Source organism: Equus asinus, chromosome 2, assembly GCF_041296235.1.
Source record: "Equus asinus isolate D_3611 breed Donkey chromosome 2, EquAss-T2T_v2, whole genome shotgun sequence".
Taxonomy (NCBI): domain Eukaryota; kingdom Metazoa; phylum Chordata; class Mammalia; order Perissodactyla; family Equidae; genus Equus; species Equus asinus.
In genome coordinates, this window is record NC_091791.1 from 26,109,837 (window position 1) to 26,132,334 (window position 22,498).

A 22,498-nucleotide genomic window follows, 5' to 3' on the forward strand; every position below is an offset into this window, starting at 1 on the left:
TTGCCCACACTTGCTCTCTGCCCATTTTCCTCATGAATTGTTTATCCTTTTTATGGATTTGTAAGAACTCTTTACACAGATAACAAGGATACTAACTCTTTGCGATATTTTGGTCAATTTGCCTTTATACGGAGAGTCTTTTGCTATATATAAAGAAATCAGCTATTATCTCATTAAATCTCTCAATCTTGGCTTTATGGTTTCTACATTCAGTGTTAACTTTTTTCCCCAAAAAGTAGTTTATTGTCATACTATCATTTTCTTAATAATCCATACAGCACACTGGTATGAAACAACCCCGTTATCTTAGAAGATAATTTGGGGTCTTTTGGTGGCCTTTCCAGTCTTTTCCATTGATCAGTTTATTTGGGCATTTTCACTACATTATTTGATTATTAAAGCTTCATAACACATTTAAATACCTGGTAAGGCAAACGCTCCCTCATCACTCTTCTTTTCCAGAATTTTATGGCTATTGTCATAAAATTCTTCTTTGTTTATTCTTCTGGAGCAACTCTAGAATCAGTTCTCAGGTCCCAAAGAACATAACTCACTGAAATTTTTATTGGGAATATTAAATGTATAGATTAATTTGAAGAGATTTATATCTTATCATTTTGAGTTTCTCATCCAGAAACTTGGTATCTCTCTCCATTTTTCAAGTCTTCCTTTATACCTCTCAGTAGAATTTTGTGGCTTTTTTTATATATAGGTCTTGCAGATATGTGGGTAACTTTATTCATAGATGTTTTATTACTTTAGTTGCTACTGTGAAAGGGGGTTTTTCCACCATATATTCTAACTGATTCTTTGTACGGAAGAAAGCTATTGATATCTATATATTTATTTTACAACCTGCCACCCTATTGAACTCTCATTAGTTCTGGCAGTTTTTCAGTTCATTTCTTGGATTTTATGGTAGAAAATCATGACATCTGGAGAACTCGTGCCCCTAACCATTATGTCCAAGGCCACTCTTTGAGGCAGCACATCAAAAGGAAGAGATCCTTAAGAAGAAACAGTTAAGTTAATGATATTTATAAAGTAACGTGAAGAGACAGCATGATGATGTCGGTAAACACAATTTAAAGGTGAAAAATTGGGTTCAACACTGAAGAGATAAATGTATATTTTTTCAAAGCTTAGAGCTATTGCAAGCAAAAATATAGAAATTGAAATATGGGAGTGTTTTGAAAGTGACTAAGCCAGTTTCAAACCAAGCTCTAGTAGCTGCATTTTTCTTCATATCTGCCATTGAAGACATTAGACTGTAAACTCGGGCTGGACTGTAAACATCCTGGGGGAAGGGACCTCCGTGAGCCCAGTGCCCAGCGTAATGCCTGCACATAGTATGCCCTCAATTTTTTGAATGAATGAATAAATGGAGAAATTGTCAACATCAAGTGCCACTGCACCTCAATAAAAGATCATTTCCTGATATCTAAGAAGGAAAAATATCTGCACTTCTCAAAGACTTACGTGACAAATATTTGTAACAATCTTATCTAGAGATTTGGATTTTACCTAACTTTTAGCGAGGCAATGTATGTTTTTATGCTTTTACATGTTATCTCATTCGGTGATTCACAACTCACAGCAGCCCGCATGAGGTCAATGAGGTGTTCCTGCCTCCAGACAGATCTGACTCCAGAGTTTGTATCCTTAATGATTTTTCTGCACTATATGGCCTCCTGTGGCACTTAAATTTTTCCTCCACAGGTCAATGTGATAGCTGGGTTCGCTATATGGTAAAGAACTAATAGAGAAAAGAAGTTAGAAGTCATTTATTTTCGTCCCACTGATTCTTGGTACATATTGTCTCAAATATTACTAATGGGGGACATTCACTTTAATTTATCCTCTACCTTCTGTGGAAAAAGGGAACTGAACTGAAACGTCATGTAAAACCCAGACCTAAGAGTGTAGATATTATGTACTACATTGACAAATACTGAGCAATACTTTGGGCTCAGTATAGCCTGTTGAAGAATTTTTTAAGGTAAGAAGGTCTAAGGTATTCAAAATGATGTCCCTTTCACATTAGCCACTTACCAGTTTGAATGTTGTTTTCCGGATTTCATTTGACACAGTTTGTGTTTGTACACATGGAGCCCCGAGTTGGCAAATGACATTAGCCACTGTTGAAATGTTTAGAAACTAATAAGACAAAACACAAAGTGCTTTTAGGCTTACCTCTCTCTAACCCCAAGATCTGATTTTTTAGAGTTTCCTTGTGCTGTTCCACTTCTGCCTTCTGATCCTCAATCTGGTGCAATTTCTTATGTATTTGTTCTCTGATTTTGTTGAGCTTCCCGATGTCGAGGCGCATCTGATGGACTTCTTCCTCTTTGGCCTGTAATGAGTGAGAGAGAATTAACCAGGGACACTCAGTAAATAAAGGGCCAGTGAGCGGATGATGGTAAACCCAGAACCAATAAAAGGAAATCCCTCCTCTGTCAGTGTAAAGTCATTCTCTGGGACTAAACACACACTGCCTGGGTTTTGAGAGAAATTGAAAAATGCTGTTCTCTGAATAAAATTCGTGGCTATATAAGCTAAAAATAATGAAAGAACTGATGAAACCTGACATCTCAAGGTACCATCGAATTGCTGAATCAAGATAAGAATGCTGAGTTGTCTGTATCACAAATGTGTGACATTTGTGTACAAATGCTATATTGGATTTGCAATTTTCATAGACCCAACGTGATCTCTCCCAAAGGTTACAAGCATACTATAAAATATTCAAACACTCTTTTGGACCCACATGGCCACCGTAGAGCAATTACACACACTAGAGCTGGGGTCCTCCCTCCTCGGAGTAGGTTAGTCCATGACTGTACATCCAGAGAGGTGGACACAGTAATGTAATAGGCAAGACCACATGGCAGTAAATCGGAACAAAATAATAATTCCAGCAAAGTAAAGAACCAGATTTTTGTCTATGAACTTCAAGTTTTATGAATTTTTTTAAATTCAAATTAAATTCTTTTTTTAAAAAATTTTGCTGCCCTTAGACATTACTGTAAAAGCAGCTAGTGATTCCTCTGCAAATAAACGTTAGCAGTTATACCCAGTTCTTGACAATGAAGAGTCTGCACTTAGCTGGGCGTGTTATCCTCAGATTATAGCTAGAAGCAGAATCCCCTAGGTTCAGGACTTGATGACAAAAATATTCCATCTTTCAAGGTGCCCCATTCGTATTATTAAGGGGGGAATTAACGGCATAAGTACTTTTACTTTAATTTCACCTTAGGGACTAATATGTTATTTTGCCTTTGGTAGTCGTTTCATTTCTGCTTCAACTTACAGCATTCTTATAAAGACTGATTTTGAGTCAAACCATTCCCAACTGCTTTAAAAGTTCCTCAGCCTCAGACCCAGTAGGGTCCAAGTTAGTTGAGCTAAGACCCCTTAAATTCGACAATGTTCTAATTCAATAGTTATTAATTCAGGCCCCACAGGTCATAGACTTCAAAAATATCGCAGAAAACCTCCACGGCAGGTAAAACAAGTCACAAGATGTTCAAATAAGTGTGTTTGCAAGTGTGTGTGTGCATGTGTGTACTTTCATCAGATTCTCAAAAAGGCCTATGACACAAAAACTGTTATAATTCACTGCTCAAATCTATGTATTATTCTTGATCAGTCACTCGTTTTATTCCCAGTGTTCCAACATAACCAGAGTAGAGTTTATGAATTTTTCAGAACTCAAGTGTTAGCATGAAGCTGCTCTGTTAAGCATGCAGGCATGCAATATGTATCCAAGGATAAAACTGTTATCCAGACTTAATTTGCAAGCACCCTCCAGTGAGGGCAGGGACAAGAATAGGAGGTCTGTCTTGGAATTTTCATTGGACAGAAGTGAAAATCATGGTTCTACAATCCTGGAAGCAGATACCCAATAATAGTATCCATCCATTTCCCACCCCCGCCATTCCACCTTCTCCATACAAATAGTAAAATATAGCCCAACTTCTTTGCTACTCACTCATGTAAATAGTTTCTAGCTCTGGGCAACTGATTACTTGCAAAGCTAAATTACAGAGCAGAACATCTGAGCTTGCTTTGGAAAGCATCTGCATAATCATATGATCAATAATCAGGTTTGGGATAAGTAAGAATAGAAGTTTTCAATTGTCTGCTTCTGGGCATAATATTGTAGGCTTGTGCCTGCCTCTGATGTGTCAAGGCTCCTACAATTTATCCAACCAAGGGCTCCAACCACAACGGCCTATATTGAAGGGGGATGAAGGAGGGAGTGTGAGGGAACAGAGATGTCACTTGTGTTTACTTTGAGCTCCAATGCCTTCTGCTGGTTTTCCTGGGATAGCTGCTCACAAACCAAACTGTGTTGTTCGTTCTCTTGCTGAAGTTTAGAATTTCTCATTTGAAACTGCTCCAGCTCCTTTGCAGCTCTCTCATTCAATATCTGAAAGATGCAGAACAAGCCGGTTAATGCCTTTTAATCTGATTACAGTCTCTGCATATTCACATAGGAGGCCCCAAAAACCTCCTGGGACGATCACAACAGCCACACTTTTATTGTCTTGGTAAGAATTGTTCTTTATCTCCAGTGAAAGCACTCATGCACTTAGATATAATGAACGTTAAATGGCAGAGGAAAATGATGTCTTCTAATGAATAACACAGAGAGCATCACTTTTTTTCTGGGAGCCTTGGGAAGTCTCGTTCACAGGTGGTGGATAAATATTTTAATGCCTGTTTGCCATTTGGCAGGCATTGCATACACAACAATTGCCATAATCATTGCAAATGAGCTAGAGATTCAAACGGGTTTTATCAGCTGTGGGGCTGGGAAGCCATATCTTCAGAAGCAAATCCTGCATTAACATGCCTACTATAGCTTCTCGAACAGAATTGTCCACTCACACCCACACAAAGACAATTCCCTTTTAATCCAACTTAAGTCAAAACTGGGGAAGAGCAGTGGAGTGATTTCTGTCCCCCTGACTTCAGTGTCAGTTGGCTTTTCCTCTTCCCTGCCTTGACCATCCTGAGCAGACATCGTTTTATAAAAACAGAGGATTATATTTTGGGGGATCATTTCTATTAGGAGAAGATGGAGGGAGATGGAGAGATGTCAAATGGACTGAAGGAAAAAAAGAGAAGATGGTTTAGTCAGTTACTCCAAAATATAACTTCCCTTCAAGCAAAAGTTAAAGGGGGAAACAATCCATCCAACTGCTCATCAATAGGGACTAAATAAAATACAGCTGGCTTTGCTAAAAATGAAATCACATTTTACATGAGTCCTGGATATTGCTAAACAAAGCACTGTGGTTTTATCATGATGTTCAAAAACCTCTCAAATTTCATGCTCAAATAAGTCTCATGCTTTTCTCGTGGATACTGCACATGTGTATTATCTATTTGATTTCCGGCTTTATACTAAATGAATAAAGCAACTGACAAAGAAATACATTCTAATATCTACTTTTTTTTAAGTAGAAAAATGCTGTATGGCTTGACACTTCTTTGGAAACTTCCTAAGAGAACAAATTTTCAAGAAACCAATTTTTTCAATTATATGAATTGCTTCTTTAAGAAATTAGGAAAGACAGACTAGAATTATTACTAATTGTGTTACTTTAAACCACTATTATAGGGAAAATGTTTTTTTAAAAAAGTACCATATTTCCAATGTTAAAGACTGAGTATGGTTTCCTAAACTCGAAACTTAAAAATAAACCTGTAAAACAAATCATGTTATAGTCACATAATGGAATCCTACAGAGCAATGACAGTGAATGGTCTTTTGAGCTCTGTCCAATAGAACTTCCTTCGATGACGTAAATGTTCTCTATCTGCACTGTCCTATACTGACCTACTGGCCAGTGCTAGTACAACCGAGGAACTGAATTTTTAATTTTTTTTAATTTTAAATAGCCACATGTGGCTAGTGGCTACCATATTAGACAGCACAGTTCTATAACTCCGTGGCAACAACATAAATGAATCTCACCAACCGAATATGGAGCAAAAGACACCGAAGGATACCTCCTACATACTTTCATTTCTATAACGTACAAAAACTGGCTAAACTACTCTCTGTTTTGATTCAGAATTGAGGTGACCTTTGAGGGAGAGAGTGACTGGGGAGGGGGCACAAGGGGGTTTCTGGGGTGCTATTTCTTACGCTGGGTGCTGGTGACCAAGACGTGTTCAAGTGGAGAAAATTCATCAAGCCGTACAATTACTATATGTATACTTTTCAGTGTGTATATTATACATCAATAAAAGGTTAAAAAGAAATTAATTAACCCATTAGAGCTAAAGAAAATAAAGGAGGCATATCAACCTATAAAAGCCATTCGAAACCCAAATGCAGTGCTGAGTGTTATGTTTGTTACCAACCCCCATAGTAAAGGAAGTTTGCTGCTTTCCAAAGAAAATTCAAAATGCTCTAATGGGCTGTGAACAAAGGCACCATTCCTGTATTTGTGAGGACCCACAAGGCAGCCCCCAGCCAGCACACCTTCTGCTCCTTCAGCTGCTGCTCCAGCCTCTGAAGCTCCTCCTTGCTCTTCTGCACGTACTGCTGCAGGGCCCTGATTTCCGTCTGCCTGCTGTCCATGTCTGTCTGAATCTGCCTGAGCTCTTTCTCTAATTTTTCCTTCTTCCGGGACTCCCGTGAAGCCTCATTCTGACGTTGCTGGATTTCTTGTTGGAACTACAGGCACAGAAAGGACAGGGAGGAAAGAGATGAAGCCCCGCCAGGACAGGTCTGACCCAGCCGAGCTTCTCCCTCTCTGGCATCTTTCATTTTCAGGGCAGTCACTTTGTAGTAGCATTTTCCCTGGAGGACAGTCATCTTTGGACCCCTCTGGTCAAACTTTTCAAGAATATTCTGTATTGTTTTTCAGAGCCTTGACACCAAACGTCCACCTTGATGGTGGGAACAAATCCACAAAGAATAGTAAAAAATCTAATTAAATATGGAAGCCCAGAATTCTAGGGAATTAAACATGGAAAGAACTCATCCAATTCTCCATCAATAGAAACTAAATTAAACGGAGCCAGCTACCCTAACCTGAAACTGTGTTTTACATGAGTCCTGGTTATTGCTAAACAAAGCACCATCAGTTTACCATGATGTTTAAATGCTATGAAGGGTCCTTCTCTTAGCTCATGTTCAAAGCAGTCTCATGTTTCTCTCCTGGAGACTGCCCTTGTGTATTGTCTATTTGACTTCTGGCTTTATATAAAAGTGTTCAGAAGGGTTCAGCTAGATGGCTTCCTGACAAAGGAGAAGGGCCCGGGGAACTATGTCTACCATCCCCAGATGCAGGGCACCTTGGCCTTCACAGGGGACACCTTCTTGGGCTACAGTTGTACACAGTGCCCTGCCTTAGTGACTTCTCAGACAGAGAATATCACAAAGAATGACTCAAGAAGTAAACTGCTCTTGCAAGAATAAGCCAGAGAAACAAGCAGAACAGTGGATGCTTCATTTGGGCACCAGGGGGTAAATTTGAGAGAGGAACAAGATGGGAAGGCAGCCTGGGGAAGGACAAAATGTCCTGCTGGGAGGTGATATTCCTTCTTTCTCTCCACGTAGAGCAAACCTGGCTGATGGTCTGCTCTGCCTCTTCTCTGGCTCGCTCCATCTCCTGCTGCTGTTCCGTGTTCTGAGCCAAGGACTCCCGTAATTTCACCACTTCTGACAAAAGCTGGTCTCGCTCCTTTGTCACTTCTTCTTTGAACTTCAGCAAATCTCGGATACTAAAAAAGAAGAACACAGGAGTCGGACTACACGGCCATCTGCTCAAGAATCCTTCTTATCATCCCTTGAGCTCACATTCAGGGGAAAGACTTCAGGGCAAGGATTAACACTACTCAGGTGTAAAAGAGAAAGATCTTTGTGCCCTGACATGGGAGCTGTTTGTGAGTTAACGGAAAAAGACATTCCAATAATAATATGTATAATAGGATCCCTTCTCTTATTTTTAAGAAATTACAGTGTCCATGTATGTGTGTGTGTGTTTGTGTGTGTGTGCGCGCGTTTTATAGACTTTTTTTTTTTTTTGAGGAAGATTAGCCCTGCGCTAACTACTGCCAGTCCTCCTCTTTTTGCTGAGGAAGACTGGCCCTGAGCTAACATCCATGCCCATCTTCCTCTACTTTATACATGGGACGCCTACCACTGCTTGGCGTGCCAAGCGGTGCCATGTCTACACCCAGGATCCGAACCAGCGAACCCCGGGCCACCGAGAAGCAAAACATGCGAACTTAACCTCTGCGCCACCGGGCCAGCCCCTGTAGACATTTTTATAGAAGTCCAGAAAAACAGACACCAAACTGGTAGCTGGTTATCTCTGAGAAGTGGAATTTAGTGTGGAAGAGTTGAGGGGATGGTTTTCACTCCTTAGTTTCCACACCTCTGTGTTATTTGAATTTGTCACAATAAGACCATGTTGCTATTGTCAGCTCTGATAATTAACCCTAAGGAGAAGTCAATTTAGGAAATTATTTAATATGTCCACTGGTGGGCTGGGATCACAGCTGTAAAGTCTAAAATGAAGCATAAACATAAGCAAATAATACAGATGGCCACTGTTCTATTCGTTCACCTATAGAGAGGAGATTAGTTTCTCCCAAAGGGATGCAACCCAGATAAAATGTTTCCAGGAACAAAATTTGGAAAATCACTCACAATGCCAGTTTTTGGAGAGTACATGATAATATTTGTTGATTTGAATTGTAAACCAGTTACTTCTGCATTTCAAAAACGATTACATACGATTTGCAATGACTTTCTGCAGAATTCGTGTTTTGAAAGTAGAAAAATTATGTGTGATATGACCTGTGCAGCAGAATTAGTCTGGAAAGCAGAGAAAGCAGAGAGCTTGCATCTGAGACCCTTGCCACTGACCATCATCGAATGACATAGGAACTTGACGATATTTATTTTAACATAAATATTTAACAAAGAACCTTCAAAACTGCTTTCAAACTCTTTTCCAGAAACAAAACCTTGAATTCTAAGGTTACTATGAGGACAGATAGCTACGCCTAAGTGTGCTGTTGAAGATAAAATTCTGGGCTGGTTATTTCTTCAGTTCTCCTCCTCATGTTCCGGGTCTGGTTGAAACTCCTTCTAACCAAATGGGGTCCCTCACTTTGCTCTTCAATAGTTGCTCTGATTATGCTTGACTTTTTAAATAAGAAAACAGAGTCCGTTATTACAAACACCACATCTGTTTGTTTTTCCTATTCCCTCTCCCAACAAGTGCACTTAGAACTATCCATCACCATTGGCTGAATGCATCTAGAAAGCATAAGAAACCCAGACAGCAGTTAACTTTGGTTAAGGATGCCTAAGAAAGTATATGGTCATTCCTGATTCATTAGTTAATTGCATGCCCTGCACAGTGCTAGACTCCTAGAAGGAAGGTGAAGGTGTCTTCCTTCAAGAAGTTCACAGCCTAGTGGGCAGAGAAGCACATCAACAAATAACTTCAATACAATGTGGTCAGTGCCATACTTCAGGTAGATCTTGGATCCTATGGAAACAGAGAACACAGTGACTCTTCTGCTTGGGTCATTGGGTCTGAGGGTGGGGAGGGGGTTGGAACAGAGACACTGATGGTGATAAACTTAAGATGGTATTTGAGATGAGTCTTGAAGGATACAGAGTTGTTTACCGCATGGAGAAAGGAAAGAAACACATTCCTGGCTTAGAAAATAGCATGTTCAAAAGTACAGAAGCATGAGTAAGCATGGCTTTGCTGGACGTGAGGCTAGCACGTCTGGCTGGGGCAGATCTAAGAAGGGCTTGGAAAGACATGTTCTAGACATTGGGATTTATCCTTTGGGAATGGGTAACTATTGAAGGTGTTTATGCTGGAGATGGAAGCATGTAGGTACATGTTTCAGAAGCATAAATCTGGTATGTGAAAGATGGTAATGAGGGGAGCTGTCTCCTTGAAGGCAGGGAGAACAGTTAGGAGTCTATTGCCAAACCCAGCAGAGAACAGGGGCCCGAAGCAAGGCATTAGCACTGGCGATAGGGAGGAGGAAAAGACCAAAGTGATGTTTAGAAGACTGAAGCAACAAGGTGAAGCTATAAGGGATAAAGGAGTGGCAGGGGTGAAGAGTGGCTCTGTGTTCTGGCCTAGAACCTGAGAAGTAGGAAGGATGGTGATGCGATTAATCATGGGGTGGAGGAGGGTGGTATGGGAGGACCTGGAAATCTGAGCAGAAAGGCAGCCAGTTCCAGTCCACACAAGTCTGAGAGGAATAAACCTAAAAGCTTCACTCGTCTTCAGACTGTAGCACTCACTCTTATAGAGCCAGAAGTTTAACATAACCACAAATTAGGAGTTCTTGGGTAAGAAGAAAAGGAGCATTAAAAAGAAAAAATAGCAATATACAGAAAACAATCTCCAAAGAAGGAGAGTCTGGTATCATGAAGAACGTTCCAAGTGACACTGGCAAGCCCAAGGCTGTCTGTTCAAGAAGGAAGCCTCTGCAAAAACAAATTCAGCACACATCATGAAGGCTATGACCTACTTGCTGTCATGGTCCATTGACAGTCCAGACCCTTGCTCAACTAGTCTGGTGAGGTTCACTATCTCCTCTTTCAGGGCAAGAATCGTCTCCTTTGCCTTCTGCTCTTTATCATAGGCTGAGTCCACCATCTTCCAGGCCTTTTCGATTTCCTAGATGGGCCACGGGATATTAGTGAGAAAAACCAAACTAGGCTCCAGATGCAAGATAAACTGCGTAAATAGAATAATAAAACAACTACAGTGGAGTAGTCGTTTATGAGTAAAAAAGATTATATGTTATACATTACGCATTAAATTTATATTGACTTGTTGACTTGTTCAACAAGAGCCAGTCAATACTGAACAACAGTTTTAAGGAGGGGTACCAGCAAAGAATATTTTTTCTTGTGTAGGTGAGTGTGGCTATAAGGCTCACATACAGCAAGGGCTGCCATAACTAGTGGGATTGTTTCTAATAAAGATGTTAAGATAGGTTTACAAAATTAAAAATGAGAGCTTATGTGCTTTCCAAGTCCAGATATTTTATAGAAAAAAAAATAAGCTTTATCACATAAGGAATGATCTTGGATCCAAGCCGTAAGTTTGAAATTCTTGATAGATTCCAATTAAAAACTACATTTTGTCCTCAGGTCCCATGTGAGCTCCTGGATGGCAATGTGAGCTTTAGAACAATCCATAGCAAGGTGGTCTTCACTGTTACCTAATTGCACACAACAGCCTTGGTCATTCCCATCTCCAGAAACCCAAGCCCAGGCATTCTCATCAAATGCTTATGGGGGAAAACAATCCACAGCAGCCTTGGCTTCCTTACTATTATGAAATGCAAGGTAGAATATTAACATAAATACTTAAAAGTGAATTACAGCCATTCAAGTAAACCAACAAAGCACAGCAAATGTTACAACAGCCTTGGGTTTCACCCTGCCACTGAATTTTCTTGCAAAGTTTCATTAAATGGAATGTGGGTCACTTATACAGGTAAGAACCTATAAGCTTCAGGTGAAAATATTCTGCTTTTATGTTGACAAGGAATAAAATGAGTGAAAGAGAGTATTTAATTAAATAAATTCATGCTATTACATTACTCTTGGGTAACTACATCACATAATTTAGTGATTCAAAACAAAATGTCAGGCTATGGGATATGTTTTTCTGTAGCGAGCCTGTGTACTATTTTCAGCAAAATAAATGAAGGGTATTTAAATGAAAATATGATTATACAAAGTTTTGTCCAAATCAACTTTACCAATTAGATTTTCATCAACTCATGACTTCCATTTCCAGTTTTTTTAACTTACAATAAAAAGTGCTTATTTTTTCTCATCATAAAATGAACTAAAGCCTCCTTATATTGGTTTTTCAACAAGGAGAAGAATAAAATGACAACAGAAAAGGACACTAAAAAAAAAAGTCGCTTCTAAGAAAACAGATAAATCATATTTTGCACTGGTCTTGAAAATTCATTTGAATTGGGGTATGTTTAATTGCATGATATCAAGGGAATTATCTAAAAATTTTGTAAATTATTTCTCATCACTAGGCTTTTAATTATAAATTAAAATGTCAACTTCTTATCACACTGCAATCTACAAGGGACATTTATGTTTTACCTTCAAAATAATGCAACACTCTTGAGAATGAGAAAATAAAAGTATAAAACAAAGCCATTCTTCCCCAACATGGCCCCCTAGACTCAATCCCTGTTCTCCCATTATGAGGAACTGGGACAATCAAAGCGCAAGGAAAGGAGTGATAAGAAGAAAGAACCTGAAAATTACTATCTAGGAATTCTCAAGGCAATCCCTCCTAAAACAATAGGAAAAGTAGAAATATGAAAATATCTTTAATGAGCTATGCTCATGAGATATTTAACTACTCATCTTGCATCAAACAAGACATATTGAGATTCCTAATATCGCACTTCCTTATCTCTAATTCTTTTTACTAAGCCAGTATTTCTTAGAAACCAAGCCAGTGAGGTTCTACATCATTTTCTGCATAGTGAAATTCACCCAGGCTAATTATTTTCCTTGAAAATGAACACTATTCCCTAGGCTTAATGAATATATAAATCATGTAAATTTTTACTTAATAACTGTTGTACTACAGCCCAGAGCTGCCCAGGGAATGAAAGAATGACATTTTAAATATAGGAAGCATTTATGGCAGCTGGGCATTGGTTCCATTTCTATAAATCACTGACCTTCTTTAGGGAGGCAATGGTGGTCTGGTCATCTTGAGAGAGCTTCAGGGCAGTGGCAACCTTCGCAGAATTGACGACGATCTCCGCATTTAACTCTCTGCATTTGGCCATCAGACGCTTTTCATTGTCATAAGACTTTTTCATGACAGCATGAAGCTTCTCATATTCAACCCTAAATTTCTCCAGACTTTTGTCTCCTGAAAGTTCATTGAGAACCTCCTGAAAATCCCTTTCCATTTCTTCAAATGCAGTTTCTTCCATCACTAGTTTTTCACTCTTTTCCTGTACAGAAGAGCAAGGATGGGAAGGAGCATTGCAACATGTACACCATCACAATTCAGGAGTCGCTGTTATTATCCATGAATAAAAGACCTTCATACAAGCAAAATAAAAGCCACTGACAAGCAGAAAACTTAAGACTATATGATGGAAGGCTCCTTGTTCATCCCCTGATGCATGTATATATATGTAGACATATGCATTAGACTAATAATATTTCCTACCACATGGTGTTAAGGATTAGATTAAATGGGCTAATTCACGTTAAACACTTAGCCAAGTGCCTGGCAAACAGTAGGTGCTCAATAAGTTTTGATAGCTGTTACGATTATTCTAAGCCCTCATCTCTTGTCACTTCATCATGCTTCTTACTGCCCCCAGGACTGCAGAGAGAAGCCACGGCCCATTGAGGTCAGACATAAGGAGATCTTGGTATAGATACCATGAAATCACACATGCAGTAAAACCCATGTGAAATATGGCATATTCTCCTAAAAGATATTCCATAATTTTTATGCCTTAAAAAAATTAGGTTAGGTCATCTCCAAAAATATACTGAAATGCCCTCTGTGCCAGGTTCGTGGGCCTTTTCCACACTTGCTTTCCATGATTTGCTGGGCAACAAATTATTTAAAAACATAAGCCCAGACAAATAGATGTAATTCAAGCAAGACTGCCTATGACTTAGATGAGAACCCAGAAGTTAGTTATATAAGAATTCTTATTTCCCTAGTGTTATAGTTTGAATCGTGTCCCCCAGAAAGGTATGTTGAAGTCCTAATCCCAGGTCCCTCTGAATGTGACCTTATTTGGAAACAGAGTCATTGCATTTGTGGGGGATTGGAATTGGCCACCTCAAAATGTGTCTCTTTGGCACGAGGATTATTTTAGGCTGGTTACTTTTAAAAACTGCAGACATTGGAGAAGCTCTGAAAAGTAGAATTTAACCCTTTGTGAGACATTTACATTTGTAAGGGAAATCTCCATCTGTAAAGGTATCTCCCTCTCCATACCAGGAAGAAGAGGGGATGACCTTATCTCTAGAAACTCTTATCAATGCAGAAGGCAAGGACTTAAATCTGCATAATAACCTTACTCTTGTTTACTGTGCTTTTCTGGTAACCTCCCATAACTGACTCCCCTCATCCTCAACATCCTCCTTTGCGTTGAGCTGAGGATGGCATTTAAGATGAGAGCCTCTGCCATTTTGGCAAGTTGCTCAGTTTCCTGAGTGTCTCCCATGTATACATGTTATAAAGCTTTGTTTGATTTTCTCCTGTTATTCTGTCTCATGTGAATTTAATTCGTAGCCCAGCCAGAAGGACCTAGACTGGATAGAGGAAACGTCTTCCTCCCCTACACGTACTTAATTAGTTAAATTGGACTAATCTGAAATGGCTAGTATTCTCATAACAAGGAGGAAAAAATTGTAACTGTGTGGTGATGATGTTAACTAAGCTTATTGTGGTAATCACTTTGCAATATATACATACATCAAATCATTACAGTGTATACCTAAAACTAATACAACGTTACATGCCAATTATATCTCAGTTTAAAAGAGTGGGGAGATTTGGACACAGATAGATACACATACAGGAAAACACCATATGAAGATGGAGGCAGAGATTAGACTGATGCAGCTGCAAGCCAAGGAAAGCTAGGGACTGGTCACTACCATCAGAAGCTCGGAAGAGGCAAGGAAGGATTTTACTCAAAGTCTCAGAGGGAGCATAGCCCTTCCAACACCTTGATTTCAGACTTCTAGCCTCCAGAACTGTGAGACAATAAATTTCTGCTGTTTTAAGACACCCAGTTTGTGGCACTATGTTAGGAATCCCCAGCAAACTAACATGCTTACTTCTTGTTAGATACAGCACAATAATAAAATAGGATGGCTATGGTTAATATATTTATTCAGCACATACTGATTGAACATCTGCTATATGTAAGTCGGAATGATGGAGCTTGTGGGAGATATCACGATAAGGAATAAGCAGCCCTCCCATAGGAAAGATATACATTAATATCTGATGGGGTATGTATGCAGAAAATGGAAGTATAGAATTTGATATCTGCCATAAAATGGATTCAGAGTTCTACAAGCACCAACAGGAAGATGCAATTGCTCCCAGCAGCAAGAATTAAAGCAAATTTCATAAAGGAAATGGCAATTGAGCAGGCCCAGAAGGGAGAGTGGAAAATTCACAGGTGGATATGATGAGAAAGGGCATTCCTAGCAAAGGTTCAGGGCCAAGCAAGTATGCAGGATTTGAGACTGGTTAAGAAGCTCAAGTTGACTAAAGTACAAGAGGTATGATAAGGAAAAGGAAGGAGAAGACTAGCCAGGGAGTTAGGGACAGACTGGAGGCAGTGAATGGCATTCTAAGGAATATGGAGTGAATTCTTCTGTAGACCTCAGGGAATCACTCAAGACTTTGGAGCAAAGAAATGACAAGGTCTTATTTATGTTTTCAACATTATGCTTTGATATTCTACACTAAAAAGGGCTTTGGCATCAAAACTATCTTGCTAATCAAAGAAATCAACTGAGAGAATCTCTAATCCCATAATAAAGTGAAATTCAAATTCACCCTGAAGATTTTGGGCAAGTTTACCTTCTTCTTTGACAAACCTGTCTTGCTCAATATGGAGAAAGTCCACATATTTTTGGTTTTCAAAAACATTTGTATTATTGATTAAATTTCTGAAGATGACATGCAAGCAGAACAGAGTCCACATTTTAAAACAGATGTGGAGTCACAAGAATATCGGCAACATTTCATATAACAACATTAGTACCAATGTTGAACTCAACAGAGGCTTTATTCCTGACTAAAAGCAGACTATTGCAAAGACCACAATATAGCAATTCCACAAAGAAGGAAAAATCACATTAAGGAAATATGGAGCTGCTGCTGCTCTGTGCTTTCCCCTCGTTGATGTAAACATGAGTGCACACAAAAGTTTATCAGGGCAATATTCTCAGCTCTATCCCTGTAAACGGTATTAACGTCAACGCTGGATCACCAGCCTCATGATGTGTTGGCAGACCAGGTTTTCCCTGTTCACCTGGCGCTTAGCACAGGAATGGAAAAATATCAAAGAAAGAAAGTTTTAAAGAAACTTTTGTGAACAAAAGAAATTTGTTCATATTGTTATTTAAAAATATACTACTATTGGGGCCAGCCGAGTGGCGCAGCAGTTAAGTTCACACACTCCGCTTCGGATCACCGGCGCAGACCTACGCACACCTTGGTAAGCCGTGCTGTGGCAGGCATCCCACATATATAATGGAGGAAGATGGGCACAGATGTTAGCTCAGGGCCAATCTTCCTCAGCAAAAAGAGGAGGACTGGCACTGGATGTTAGCTCAGAGCTAATCTTCCTCAGGAAAAAAAAAATTATATATATATATATGTATATATATACACTACTATTAAAAGCAAAGCAAAAATACTCTCTTAGCTGTGACCAATAACCAATTGGTATCTGTACCGTTATAGCAAATAATGGTATCTATTTCAGAAGCACGATTTCAACATGAACTGATCAGAGAGTAACTGTGATGCTCCTTCATTCAACACCTATCTATTGAGTGTTTACTATCTGCCAGGCACTGTTCTAGGTGCTGGGAATACCAATTAGTGAGGAGAAAGACAGGAAAAAGGAAAAGAAAGCTGCAGTGAAAAATGAGGCCAGAGTGGAAATGGAGACTTGTGAAAGCAGGGGTGAGGAAAACCTGGCTGAGGTCAAGTTAGAAGAAAATTACAAGAAAAGAAGAAATGAGAGGAGATCATGAAAGAAAAGAGAGACTGGGAAACAATTAGTTCATAGTATTGGTATCTGGGGCTTATGTATGGAGAATGAAGAAGAATGAAATAAACCACGATGATTAATGGGGGAGAAAAGGAGGAAATACTCAAAAGAAAATAAACGAAAAAATAAAGGAGAACTAGAAGAAACAGGAGAAGGAAATGGGAAAAAAAAAGAGATAGGAATGAGTGTGAGTAATGGGGATAAGCAATGTGGCCACAGTAGTATGGATGTAAGAGAGAGATGACAGTGATGGAGCCCATGGAGTGAGGAAGATGGAGGGTATGAAAGGGATGTATGATAAGGAAAGGAGGGAGCTGTTGACCACAGGAAGATGGAGTTTATAAAGGGACACTAGACATGGAGGAGATGGAATGATGAAAGGATGCGAATGGTGTAGAGAAGACAAGTGAAGCAACTGGAATAGGGGTGGGGCCATATGGTGGTTGAGAGAAGCTGGGACCAGGGCTGGCTTCATGGGCATGTAACCTATGCAGTTGCACAGGGACCCTTGCTCAGACAGGACCCACCCTTGGTTTAATGTTCTGCTGTCTCATCTTGAAATTCTTAATAATTGTTTAACAAGGGGCTCTGCATTTTCCTTTTTCATTGAGTCCTGCAAATTATGTAGCTGATCCTGGCTGGGACTGACCATGTGATGGGTGAGATGGTGGAGGGCTCTGATGAGGTGATGAAGGATTTCTGTCAGGACATGGTAGATGAGGACGGTGAGGGTGCTAATGATCAGATAAGGGGTCATTAAAGGGTTGAAGAAATGACCCTTCATCAGTGAGGCTGAAGATGGGGTGTACTACAAATTGGGGGAGTGAAGGGAGCCTACACGATATTAACACAATGGTCAATGACAACACAGAGCATTGGTGACAGGCTGAAGAGCTTAATGAAGATCCTCTGTCACAGCAGGGAATCGTACTGTGACAGGTGGACAAGGGTCAATGAATAGGGGTCACAGTGGGAATGTATGAAGCCTTCTTCCAGGTCTCCCTGGTCAGTGAGACATCAATATTTCTGTGTGTATCTCTATGGCTCAGAATCTAGGGGTGGGTGCCTGTCATGCGTGAGTTTGGGAACTCATGAATTTCCTACCATGCTTAGCACAGCGCCAATTAAATACGGTAGGGGTGGGGGTGTCCACCCAATTGAAGGAGGGTACAGGAGGTAACGGAGCCAGAGCCAAAGGGGACAGGGTGGAAAGAGTGAGGCTGCGGGTGGGGACAGGATGTCGACTGGGGGAATATTCGGAATCAGTGGATGTGACGGGATAAGTCGACAGTAGAAGAGGGACGATGGGTAGGGGTCCAGCGAGAGGCGAGAGGGGTAGAGAGAGAGACGCTGACTCCTGACCTCGGCCATCCTGACGTTCTCTGGGGGTGGCCTCAGAGGCTTCTGTGGAGATCGCTGAAACTGGGCCGGAGACTGAGGGAGGGGCCGTGCACTCCCCCCAGCGTCTAAAACGGCGCCACGTTATTTCTATCCCCCGGCCGGGGGCCGAAATCCGGCGCTCGGCGCGTCCTCCGGTCGCCTGGCAACCGCCACGCCCTCTAGGAGCGCCGGCGGACGCTCGAAAGGGGAGGAGCCAGCACCTGGGCGAGGTTCCTCAGAGACTTATGCAAATTACCGTGAATGGGGCAGGACCAAGGAAATAAGGGGGCGGTGCCTCTGAGAGGAGGAGGGGAGTCCAAGGTGTGCGTAAAAGCTGGAAACACCTAAGAAAATGGAGCAAATGGGAAGAGCAACCGAGAGAGAGAGCGCAGTAGGGGAGAGCCGGGATCCAGCAGTGGAGAGCCGAGGACTAAAGCTTAGAAGGAAATGTGCATCAGAGGGCTCTGGATGAGGGAAGGACCGGCAGCCACCCTCAGCCCTCTGTGACAAAGTGACTCGGTTACAGGATCGAGAAAAATCTCAGTTCGAGTCCAACCCTCATGAAGCAGCTACTGTGTGCAAGACACGGAGGGGAAAGGAAGGTAGGGAAAACACAAACCCTGCCTTCCAAGAGTTTAGTCACTAGTGGTGAGAAAAATAGGGTGCAGAGCTCGAGGCACCCTGGAAAAATGTATGTGGAGCCACATCGTGGAAAATCCGCCTAGCATCTGGGGATCCTCTCTCGACCCTTTCTTCTCCCCCTCTCGCTCTCCTTTAGACTTCGGGTGCAACGGCTTGAAGTCATTAAACTCCTTGGTTCGTGAAAGGTACAAGATCCCTCTCTTGTTTTATTTTTTCCCCTTTACCCCCATCCCTACTCCTTCCACTCATCCTCAGCCCTGTAGTCATTCAGGCTACTGTGCTTGGAGATATATTTTTCAAAAATGCATAGCATTTTTATTAGTGCATGTTTTTAATGTTTAATAATGACATTGCACTTTAGAGATCATCCTATTTTCCACTTTTTTCACTCAATATTCTTTTTAAGGCTCTATCCCTGTTGCAGTTGGTATTGTAATCCCACTTCATTGCTTCTGACTGTTGCATAGCATTCCCTATTGGACATCCACACATTTTACATCTGTCCCCCAAGTGATGGATACCAACGCTGCCTCCACCTCTCCAATACCACAAACACTGCAGCCATGATCGTCCTTGTCCGTGGTCCTTTATGGACCTGTGTGCAAATTTCTCTGAAATATATATGTAGGAGTGAGATCGTTAAAGTCTTAGGGGATGCACAGGGACATCACATTTGGTTATGCAACTTGTCTTGCGCAAAGACATCGAGCCGAGAGGCCAGTGGGGGCTGAAAAACAGTCCCTGCTCTCTTTCCCATGTCATGTGCCCTGCTGGAGGAAGATGTGTCCTTTTCTTCCCACAAAAGCTCTGTTCCCTGGTCAAGTCATGAACCTAGAAGGCTGTAAGTATCCAGAGGGTAGGCGTTTTTCGAATCCATCTGCCCAGTACTGAACACCATTTTCCAACAGCGCAAAGGTCTAGTGGCCTGGTGGGAGCCCTGCATACTTCACCAAGTACTGCTGGATTGCACACCAGAGTTGCTGCTCTACATTCCACTCCAGTGCGGAGTATAAGGGTTTCTTTCCCACGTTCCTGTCCTTACCTGCACAGGGTAGTTTGTGTATTCATAAGCACTTATACCGTGTTTACTAAAGCCAGATACTATTCTAAGTGCCTTACAAATACTGACTCATCTAATTAGCCAATTTTCTAATCTCTGTCAATATCACGGAAGAAGTATCAACATATTTTTATTTTAATTTGCCCTTCTCTGACTGCTAGTGAAACTGAGCATTTCTTCATACATTCATAAGCCACTTGGGGTCCCCTTCTGTGAATTATCTATTTGTAGCCTTTGCCAGTTTGTCTATTGGTCTCTTTCTTTTGGATTTGCAAGAGGTCTTTGTAAAGTCTGGACATTAATCTGCTATCAAAGACTGCAAACTTTGCCTGTGATGTCCTCTGTAGAACAATAATCCTTAATTTTGGAGCCCTTCATCTTTTTTCTTTTTTTTTTTTACTTTTTACAGTGCTTTTTCAGAGACTCTTCTCAACTCCAAGGTCATAAAGGTATTCTCTGTCATTTTCTTCTATTAGCTTCATAGTTTGACTTTTTCACATTCAGTTCTCTAATCCAGCTGAAGTCCACCTTTGCATATGGTGTCAGATAAGGATCCTGTTTTATTTTTCTTAATGGAGTGAGCCCATTTTTCAACATCTTGCTTCCCAAATACAGATGATTCTGTTCTGAGCTCTCCAGTTTGTACCTGTTCCAGTACCACAAGGTTTTCTTAGGATGGTTTTGTAGCCAGCCATCATGATTGAAGGGCAAGTCCCCCATCCCTACTTCTGTCAAAATTGCACTGGCTATTCATGAACTTTCATCATCCCATATAATTTTCAGGATGTTTTTCAGGTTCCTCACAAGAAACTTGAATTGGAACTTGATTGAATTCATGAATTAATTTTGGGGAAATTAACACTTGTGCAATTATATCTCATTCATGAACAGAGAGACTGTGTATCTGGTGAACAAACAGGACACAGTCTGGCTGCGGCATAATGTTCTTGGAACTGGTGGGAGAGGAGGCAGAGGAAGCTGGAGAAGCAGGCTGAACCAAACTGCAAGCCCAAATAACAGAAATGAGGTGGACATAGGGTAGGCAACATGACTCGGGCTGATTCGTGTGTTTACAGGAAACCTGAGTACACACTGGGACTGTTGGCTTGTGGGCACACCATGATCCGGAGAGACTCCAGAACATTCTTGAAGGTACCTAACAACAGAGAAAGACCTCAAGGGCCTGGCCACCCATACCTTGTACTGGTGTCAATGGTGGGGCTATGTGTCTTTCCATTTCCCAGGAATCTCCTAAAGGACCGTTTCACAAGCAGATGGCCTGCCAAGGTGACAGCAATTCAGTTTAGAAAACGCTTTTTTAAGCACCTGCTACATGGCAGGCACAAGGCTGGCCACAGGAACCACAGAGGTGACTCAGGCAGCATCATTGCCCTTTGCATTCACAATCTGGCTTTGGAAGAAAGAGAAAGGAAAATCTACAATTAATTCTAACACAGTGTGATAGTATCATTTAGAACAGGCCATGTCGACAGTGAGTACTATAGGTGCTCAGGGAATCTGGACCCTGCTAGCTTGTGAAGTGGGGACAGAAAGACCTCAACATGGGAAATCAGGGAACCACAGGAGGTGGAAAGGAACGTGACATGTTCAACTCGCAGGAAAGAGATGCAGGTGGACATCAACATGGATGGATGAATGGACAAGAGGATGGGTGGTTGGACAAATTAATTTCTGTTGATGAAAGAAGATGCTTCATTTCCAATTTTCCAGATTAGGGGAGATTGTTCACTCACCACTCTGCTCCCCTTTGTTGTTGTAATAAAAAGGAGCACTAGGTGGCGTCACAGGACCAAAAGTCCTACCTTCTAGAGCCTCTAGGAGAAGCTCACCCACCAGACTGGGTCAGCCCCTAAGGTAAACAAATAAGAGTGCATCTATTCATCTCACTTCTTATTACACCCACTTAAATTTATTTATCGAGCACCTACTGTATACCCAGCCCAATGCTGTGCACTGGGGAGAATATAAAAGGAGGTGAAGAAAGGATCCCATCCCTAAAGGAGCATAAGGAGAAGCAAAACACGCATGCCGCCCCACTCCCACACAAAAAATTTTAAAATAACCCAAAGCAGGACGTAGTAAGCACTGAAATGAGGATGTCAGGCTATACCATCCAGTGTAATCTGGGCCCATTGGCCTTCTGGTGCCTTCTCCCTGACTCGCTTCTTGCCACAATGGCTTCTTCAATTCCTTGTGCAGGTCGTGTTCTTTCCCACTGCCTGGAATGTGCAAAGGCTGATCTCTCTGTCTGCAATACTCAACTCTCCCTCTTCACCCGGCTGACTCCCATCCATCCTTCCTTCCAATCTCACTTCCTCCCGGAGATTTTTCCTGACCAGCCCCCTCAACACCAGACCACCATTTCAAGTATCATGGATCCTACTTCTTGGACCATCCCACAATGGTAATTAATTATGTATTCATGCAAATGGGTGTTTAATATCTGTCTTCTCTACCAGGTTGTCAAACAACAAGAGGACGAGGATGACGTGTATCTTTTTCAGCCCAGTCTCCACTGGTGTTATGGGCTGAATTATTTCCCCCTAAAATTCATATGTT

The 22,498-nt window shown here is 41.1% G+C and overlaps 1 protein-coding gene across 1 annotated transcript in view; it reads right to left on the reverse strand.

The window, feature by feature from the left end:
• Positions 1-18,363, reverse strand: part of CFAP58 (cilia and flagella associated protein 58) — a 101,149-nt gene extending 82,786 nt beyond the window's left edge. The window contains exons 1-7 of the mRNA XM_014844757.3: positions 18,199-18,363; positions 12,739-13,020; positions 10,537-10,685; positions 7,590-7,746; positions 6,500-6,694; positions 4,295-4,432; positions 2,194-2,353 (exon numbers count right to left, since the gene is read on the reverse strand). Of these exons, the coding sequence (XP_014700243.1) occupies positions 2,194-2,353; positions 4,295-4,432; positions 6,500-6,694; positions 7,590-7,746; positions 10,537-10,685; positions 12,739-13,020; positions 18,199-18,207 (1,090 nt within the window). The 5' untranslated portion in view covers positions 18,208-18,363. The remainder of the gene's footprint in view (positions 1-2,193; positions 2,354-4,294; positions 4,433-6,499; positions 6,695-7,589; positions 7,747-10,536; positions 10,686-12,738; positions 13,021-18,198) is intronic.
• Between the last annotated feature and the right edge of the window lie 4,135 nt (positions 18,364-22,498).